The following is a 9,151-nucleotide window of genomic DNA, read 5'->3' as shown; positions in this document are numbered from 1 at the left end:
GGAGGTTTGCAAGAGCAGTTTAGAGGCAAGGAATCCTACAATAGTAAATCACCTCCTGACTCCCCAAAGCCCATCACCAATTACAAGACACAAGTCAGCGATGTGATGGAATATTCCTCGTTTGATCAGATGAGTACAGTCCAACAATGCACAAAATGTTTTACACTATCCAGGACAAACCAGTTCTTAACTTGCACCACATCCACAAACATTCATTTCTTTCATCACTGATGCTCAGTAGCAGCAATGCTTACCATCTACAAGATGCACTGCCGAAATTCATCAAGGCTCCTTAGTCAGCATTATCCAAACCCACGATGGATCCTTTCCAAGCCACTCACCATCCACACCTGGGCATATTTTGGTGTTCATTCACTGTCACTGGGTCAAAATCCTGGAACTGTCCTCCCAACAGCATTGTGGGTTTATCTACACCAAATGGACTGCAGCAATTCAAAAGGGCAGCTCACTAGCACCTTCTAAAAGGTACTGAGTGACAAGCAATAAGCGTTGGCCTAGCCAGTGATGTCCATATCCTGTGAATGTATTAAAAAAAGGCAGAAGATCTGAGATGCCATGAGCAAGAAGATCGTTTTTTTTGCCAAATAAAATTTTGCTTAATTTAAGATACAGTTCAATATTTGTCATATTAACAGTTGGTACTGAAGTCAAAGATGGACAAACTTCTAATTTATAGAATGGGTAAGGCTCAATTGGAGCATAAAATGTGAAGAAACTTCGAATTCATAAGATGGGCAAGGCTGAAGTGGAGCAGAAACCAGTTTTGGACTGTTTGGGCTGAATGTCCTGTTTCCGTGCTGCAGTAATAAGTTGCTGTATGTAATGGTTCACTGAACCACTGAAAAATTCATTGCTACTTCAGCAGTCTACATAAATGCAAACTTGGGTGGCTATGGGACTATTTGCCACCTGTACTTCAGCGGATAGAAATGTGAACATGGGAAAGCAAAGAGAGGCATTTTGCCTACATCACATTTGACATGTGTAATTGAACTCGCAATTGGAAATAATGAGACCAGCATAAAATGTATTACAAAATTCAAGAAACTTGAAGAAACCCACACAACTAGACTATTATCTCTTTCTCAAATGTCAGATAAGATCTGTTCACTCCGTTTACAAGAACTCATATGAACACGCTGACGAATTGTCCTACATTATTTGTTATACTGCAATTACTATCAGCAATCAAACTGAATCCTGTTGACTGATCCTTTTTTTGAAATTTTCTGTGTTTTTTTTAAATGTAATGTTATTTCTTCTAAAGGTCCCAAAGCAGGAAAGATTTCTTCTGCCTGCAAAAGTGCCTCGCCCATGCGAATCGAATTTAGCAAAAAGGTATGAGATATTTTTAGATCTTGATGGCCACATTACATTTTGGTCATTTTGACAATACTAATCTGAATATCCCTTGGGACAAACATTGAAATCAACTTTCCATCTCAAGTGGTCTTAGATTATTGAGCCAGGGTCTTTTCACATTTTCAACGCAGGCAAAGACTCCCCTGCGTCAGTGTTGGAATCGAGCAAATGTCTCTTCCCAAACATTGCCAAAATGGCAAGTGTCACTTCTTCTTCTGTTCCCTAATTAGAAGATAATTGCATATGGCAGATTACACAGCGACATCCCAAATATTCCCAGTGGGTGGCCTGGTCTATGTTAGTATTTGATTGGCAAACTGTTGATGGGAAATAATTCCCTAGAGGCAGCCTTTTGGCTATTACAGTATTGTGGGTAAGTGGGTGGAACATGGTTGTTATCCAGTTTTTGGAGTGGTGGGGTAGTGGCCCAGTTTAGTCTTGTGGAACATGCTCTTCCTGTCTCCACAAATATAATGCCAATCATCTCTTTGGGTTTATCTTTTTATCACTTATGCACTGTTCTGAAATGATAGTCAGGGGGTTCCATTCATGCCACATCAAGGAAAGTGAAAACAAAAACCTTACGCAGTCTTTGCTGATCTCTTCTTCTCTTAGGAGGAAGGCTGCAGCTGCCTCCTCACTTCAGGCCAGTGTCAAAATGATGCAGTTTATTTGCAAATCTAAAGATCAACTTCAGGCAGGTGCTTCCACCATTTATTAAAAAAATAATCAGGTTAAGATCAGGGTTAACGCATAAGTGGCAGAAAAATTAGTGGATAAGTTACCAGGCCATTCTAACTGTGCATCTGCCTGGTAAGCACCAGTCACATGATGTAAATCTGCTCTTAGATTGGAAGGAGTCCTATGAACTAGCTCCTCAATGATTGACTGATCTACTCCCTAACTGGAAGCCAACTGAAGGGTACAAACTGAGATTCACTGTCTTCCTCGTTGAAGTTGAAAGCCATCGTGATAATGAAAAATCTAATAAAATGAGAGGAAAAACTAGATGTAGTGCCTTTTTCACAAGTGCGTTTCTTTTCTACAGGAGTAACACTGGAAATGGATTTGAATTTGATGACATGTCATCTCTGGACAGTTCTGTTCAAACTATGAAAATTTTGCCTGAAGATATCACCATGTCAACAGAGTACCCTGATCCAACCAGAAGATCCCATCGGCTCCAGTCAGATTCGATCTTTACGGCTTCTAAATCTCAGCCACTGATGGATAACTACATTAGTATTCCCACGGATCTATATGACTGCAATTTAACTGATTCATTTGATAATATTTTAATGACTCAGCTACCACAAAGGTGGGCTCCTGAGAACAGTTTTAAAGATGCTTTCAAAGACATGTCACCTGAGGTAGGTTTCGTTGAAATAGCAATCCAAATATTTCTTGAAAGTAATTGGTTATGAAAATGACTGAAATTGAGCAACATTGTAATATCGGTTAAGACCCAAATGATTAATTATATCAATTATTGTGTGCTAATAGGTTGTGTGATAAAGCAGTTTTATAATTCAGGTTCAGGCCTGCGTTTCAACTCTTGACATGATTTTGATCTTGATTTGGTAATTGTGAGGAGATATGACAGTGGAGGTCGTTAATCTTCCCCATTCACACACGCCTCCTGATGGCTGTCTAGAATGTACTTGACAGGAGCTCTGAAGTGAATCATCAGGCAGCTCTTAGCTGAGTGATGATGAAGTATGAAGAAACGTGTTGATGGACAAAATAGCTTCAAAGAAAAGATTAGAATAAATTATTACAGTCAAGGAATTAACTAACAAAGCAGTAGAGAAGCAGGAATGGACAACTATTGCTGTATTTCTGTAGTGAAGGAGGGATAGGCAAGGAATGGATGGTAGCAGAAGAAGGTTGAATGATTCGGGAGTTTTGCTTGGTCAATATTCAGGTCCAAATGAGGTATTTATGCAGAAATAATGTCAATCCAAACCCATCTTGTGAAATTATATCCAGTGGTAATGAATCAATCCTGCCCTATAAAACTGGTAGGAAGTGACCAATCTGAATTGTTTAACTAAAGCAGAAGATGGAAATGAGCAATAAGTTTCAAGGTATAGCTACTCAATTGCCAGTAATAGATTTTGAAGAAAACTTCAATTTTTGAATCTGAATTTAGCAACAAAGGAATCTGCTACTGGGCTGAATACGAATTTTAAAGCTGTCCACAGTAAAGTGAAGTTATTTTTCCTATTAATGCTAATAAGTTTATTCAGCTATATTCAGTAGTTCCTATCCCTCAGTATTTAACTTTCATTGGTATCAAAGTTCTCTTAATCTTAATTGGCTTTAAATTAAAAGAGAATTTAAATTGCAATAAAAGCATTCCTGGCCCCACCAAGTAAACTTATTGCTTGTTCAGGCTTTCAACACACTGATGTTGCTGTGTGATTAAATCAGAACCACAGTGTTTTGATGCTAAGTAAGACTGACTGTAATTTCAATGACTATATCAGAAAAACTTGCACTGGAGCACGAAGGGATCATTTTACCATTTTTATGACAACAAACCTAAGGCTATCAACATCCTAAGGTTCTCATTGACCAGAAACTGAACTGAACTAGCCATGTAAATACTTTATCTACAAGAGCAGGCCACAGCCTAGGAATCCTGCAGGAAGTAACTCACCTCTTGACCCCTCAAAGACTGTCCACCATTTACAAGGCACAAGTCAGGACTGTGATGGACTACTCTTCATTTGTCTGGATGACTGCAGCTTCAGTAATACTTAAGAAGCTTGACACCATCCAGGACTAAACAGTTTTGTAACATATCCATAAACATTCACTCCTTCCACCACTGACACACAGCAGTAGCAGCAAAGTGTACCACTTACAAGACAGTATGCAGAGAACCACCAAGGTTCCTAAAATAGCACCTTCAAACCCATATCCACTAGCATCTAGAAGAACTAGTGCCTCAGAAATAGTGTGGAGCTAGAGGAACACAGCAGGTCAGGCAGCATCAGAGGAGCAGGAAAGTCGACGTTTCAGATTGGAATCCTTCATCAGGACTGACTCTGACATACACACTGTATTGACTCTGACAGCAACATCTGCAGTTCTTGCTAGCTCCTAGTACCTCAGATACATGGGAACACCACCAAGCTTCTCAGCATCCTGACTTGGAAGTATACTGCTGTTCCTTCAGTACCACTAGTTCAAAATTCTGGAACTCCCTCCCTAACGGCTTTGTGGGCTTACCACAGCATATGAAGTATAGCAGTTCAAGAAGGCAGCTCACTGTCACCTTCTCAAGGGAAACTAGGGATGGGCAAAAAAAGCTGGACCAGTTAACAAAGTCCACATCCCATGAATGAATAATAAAGTTAATCATTTATGGGGTTATGTTTTATGAGCTCTCTGCATGTATCATCACAGCTGTGTTGATCATCTAGGGAGGTGGAACTATAATAATAAAACCTGGAATTTTATTCCACAGCGTTACACTTCCAACGAGGATCATGGGATACTAATGAGGAGTCAGAACCTTAGCAAACAGTTTTGCCTCATTGTAAATGAGATCTGTGATAAAATGTGGTTTGTTGCTGTAGCTCAATTAACTCAAACTATACTTTTGAATGAATCTAGGACTTTTCTAATTTGGTTGCTTCAGTTATTCACTGCTCAGTGACAGTATTTATAGCGTATTTAATGTTTAATAATGGAGCTATCTCAATAAATATGGTGCCACAGTTAAGTCCTCAACCAAAACAGCTATATGCTAAAGGACTATTGTTTCTTAATTTAGCAACAAGCTTTGCTTAATGGATAAGTTTACTGGTCTTAATCAAAACATTAAGAGGAATCTAAGAGGTGCTGGGGAAAGGCTCTTACATGCTTAAATCTACCTGCTGGAAGTTGACAAAAGATCAGCATTTATTTTTTTGGCTCCATTGCAATGAACTTGGACAGACTTGGCTAAATGAAGAGGAAAGCCCAAAACAGGACAGTGGGAATCTTGGAGAAATGATACAATAAATGTAACTAAATTAATATCTTTTCCATTTTGTTATACAGGCCTTTCTTAATGATTTAATAAAGCCTTCCTGTGTTGAAGAAAATGTTACACATAATAAATCAAGGTAGGTATACTTATCACAGTTTGTACTATTAGGTAAAGTAATTTACAGAAACTCATTTTCCATTTCACTTTTTATGAAAGCACAATTACTTAAAGGTGTGGTGGGAAAGATATACAGAATTTTTTTGCAAACCTTTTGAGATCTCAGTTACACAATGATCTCATAAGCAAGAAGTATTTTTACACTACCAAATAATGATGCTGTCATAAAAGGAATTGAAATTTCAAACAGGACACTGAATCTACTTCAGCTTCCTAGAGTATAGAATCCCCTCTAATTACAGAAAATATCCATGTAGCAATTTCACACACAAAATGCAAAATAAGCTAAATAACATCATATGTACCATATCTATCAGGACTGATGTGGAAATTCAGTTAGAATTAAGAAAAGATAAGATGTCTATTTAGGAAGCGCTAAACATGAATCTTAATGCTTCCTTTGGGATTTATTTATCATTTACAAACAAGAAATATTACAATTCTGGGCATAGTTTAACTGAGATTAATTGGAGTTGATGTAATTTCCTCAATGGAACCAGTAGGGTACAGTTCAAAAACAGTAATTAATAAAGGTTTCTCATTTTCTGAGTTTCTACATTACAGGCATAAAAGTATAACTGTATTTCTTTTAGAAAATGAAATGGAGATATTATTCTGATTTTCTATTATCTGACAGGAATTTAACATTGAAGATTACAGATAGAATGAGGCCATTCAACCCCTCATACTTTTGCTGCCACATATTTAAATTGTAAAAAGGTTACCTGTGCATAGCCAAATCTCTGATGTAGGCTGCCAGTAATCATAGCTTCCTAAAGGAAGTATAAAATTGGAAAATTATCTTTTATTAGTTTTTAAAAAAATGAAAAATATTCAGTATTAGTATTTTCAGTCTTTCTTCCCCTCAATTTTTAAGGGTGGATTTTGAATATATGCTGGAAGCACCTAAATCTGTCAACCAGAAACCAGGAGAGGAATCGATGGGTTACCTCAACAAGGGACAGTTTTACCCCATCACATTGAAAGCTATGGAAGGTGACAAGTGTCAGCAATCGTCCTCAACCAAAGTTCGAGTAAGACGTCTTGGATTTCTCACCTTGGCTTCATTAATCAAGATTTCCTTTTACTCAGTTTGCTGCTCAACTGGTACACTTTCGTATCCGCTTCATCTTATAGCAACATTTTAAATTGTTTATATGTTTTGTTGGCATGGGCATTAGATGTGTTGTCTCGGAATAGAGCCTATCATGCTGAACTCCTCAGCAGTTTCCATCCTTTAATGGAGGAGCACAGACGAGAAGAAAAGGGTCTCTCATCAAAAAGGTCTTCCACCAATCAGTGCTAATTTAGACATGCTATTTTCCTGAGTTTGGGGCTTAGATGAATATCATTTCAGAGGTACGGTCTCATGGGGAAGGAAAATTTTACCAAACTTCTACTTGCTGGCAAATGCACAATGTTATGTTGCATGTAAGGACCCTCTCACCTCCAGCAAGAAAGGCTGCTGGATCAATTGCAAACAGGTAGGTTGTGCTTCTTGATCTATCAGGTGCCATATCTGGGGCTGCCAGTCAATCAGAGACTAATGAATATTGCGAGCTGCAGAGGATTGTTGAAATAACTCCGCAGAGACCGGTATCCCATCACCAAGTCACCTTTTATTTACACCCGGAGTGTCTTTGACACTGATCCAGCTTCACCAGAGCCAGCTCTCAGAGTGAACAGGATGTCTGATACTCCTGTTTATATCTGTCAGCCAGGGCTCCCTGATTGGACCAGATTAACATACTCTATAAGGTCCACATGGCTGACCTTGTTACAAACACTAGAGTTATCAGAGGCCAAGGCTGCTCAGACATGAAGACCAGGACTAGAGAGAGACAGCTTTGTATTGGGGGGAAGTCACAGAGTGAGAAACTCAGGAGAGAATGGTAAGAGTCAAGACTGAGGCAAATGGAGTCCCCCCCCCAACTCTGACGTGTCAGGCTGGTCTCCATGGTTACCCTACCAGGAAGGCAGTCACTTCTCTCACCTCCCAAGATGGCGAGTTATTGTCAGTGTGTGGGAGAGTGGGGTACACCATAACCAAGAGCCAAGTTCTAGGAGCCTTGGAGGCTTACTGTGTTAGGGTTATGGGCTGGAGTCTTTGTGAGCCGTTTACAAACTCGGCTTGGAGGGGTGTGGCGGGATGTGGACATGGGGTGTGTGTTGGGGCAGGATCTGAAGTCTGGGACAGAAGCAGCACCGGGACTGTCCCTGTTAGTTGATCCAGTTATCGCTTGAGGCTTAAGAGCTTAAGTGGTCATTAATCACTTAAAGGAATTGATTGGCAGGAGGTTGAGAAGGTTGTCCATGGACCTCATGCCAGATCTTGATTGATGAGGTGTTGGGAAAGTTGGCAGGTATCTGACTGATGCCATTCTGCCCAATTACTTGCCCTTTTTTGCCACCTGTGCTGTCCCTTCTAGGAAATGGAAAACATTGCCCATACATTTGCATTTCCACTTGTCCTGTGAACAAAGGGTGGTGACCGAGTTTAACCACATAATTGTAAAAGGAAGCATCTTCTAATGGAAAAATATGATGGGAATCCATCTTTTAAATCTATGCTGAGAAGTGTCTGAAGAATTTAAGCTTCATCCTGATTTAAGAATCGTGAATTCAAACAATCATTTTCATGTTATCTTGGATAATGTTTGAATGTCGGAAATATCTTTGGGTGAAGTCAAAAAATCTTATAGGCTCTTGTTATTTAAAAACTTCTGAAATGGCCCACCATGTCTGCTGTTGTCTTGGGGTGTTCCAGGGTGCATTTATTACTGGACTAACAGTAACTTAGGTATTCTAAACTGTTCTCATAAATTGAAAACTGCATTATTTATGATTAAAAGTGAGGGCTGAAAATCTTTATCAGCATGCTAATTTAACTTTTGCCTTCAGAAACCAAAATGTGGAATTCTTGGGAAATCTGATAAGTAAAAGCAGAAAATGTTGCAAGAACTCAGTGGGCTAGTCAGTATTTGTAGAGAGAACATATGATGATTGAGTAGCTCACTTCTTAGAAGAATATATCAAAATAATAACCACACTATTCCCCCACAAGCATTGTACAGCTGGATTGTATTTAGCAATGCATATCAAAGGGGTGCTGCTTTTAAACTGTAAAGCTTAAACATCTAAATCCACACTTCATAATCCAAATGATAAGCTGTAATTTAGCATGTGCAATGTTCAGTCAGCTGCTATGTGCCCAATGTTAATAGAAACCATTAGTTAGCCCTGAGAAAGTAATGACAATAACAACTAAAAGTCAACAGTGAACATTCATGGGTGATTAATTTATTCCTTTCTAACATGGAAAGTCTGACCTCGTGCTCTTTCTGAATTGGCAAGGACATCATATGAGGCTTTTTATACTTTCAAAAGTTAAGATCTGGTTCACATTAACCATCTTCTCAGTCTTTTCTTTTTCTATTCATTTGTGGGATGTGAGTGTCATTGGCTGGCCAGCAATTTTTGCCCATCCCTAGTTGCCCTTGAGAAGGTGGTGGTGAGCATTAATCATTCCATCACCAAGGTACCGACACCATTATTTTCCAGGCTAAGTGCCAGCAACCTAAACATTGAAGTTAAACCAGGAAATTCATA

The 9,151-nt window shown here is 39.0% G+C and overlaps 1 protein-coding gene across 1 annotated transcript in view; it reads left to right on the top strand.

Moving 5' to 3' along the window:
- Positions 1-9,151, top strand: part of LOC109915278 (grainyhead-like protein 3 homolog) — a 61,403-nt gene that overhangs the window by 10,051 nt on the left and 42,201 nt on the right. The window contains exons 2-5 of the mRNA XM_048612947.1: positions 1,289-1,359; positions 2,432-2,753; positions 5,437-5,501; positions 6,420-6,576. Coding sequence (XP_048468904.1) covers positions 1,289-1,359; positions 2,432-2,753; positions 5,437-5,501; positions 6,420-6,576 — 615 coding nt within the window. The remainder of the gene's footprint in view (positions 1-1,288; positions 1,360-2,431; positions 2,754-5,436; positions 5,502-6,419; positions 6,577-9,151) is intronic.

The sequence above is a fragment of the Rhincodon typus genome, chromosome 27, assembly GCF_021869965.1.
Source record: "Rhincodon typus isolate 14 chromosome 27, sRhiTyp1.1, whole genome shotgun sequence".
Classification (NCBI taxonomy): Eukaryota; Metazoa; Chordata; class Chondrichthyes; order Orectolobiformes; family Rhincodontidae; genus Rhincodon; species Rhincodon typus.
This window is presented reverse-complemented; position numbering and strand designations above follow the sequence as displayed.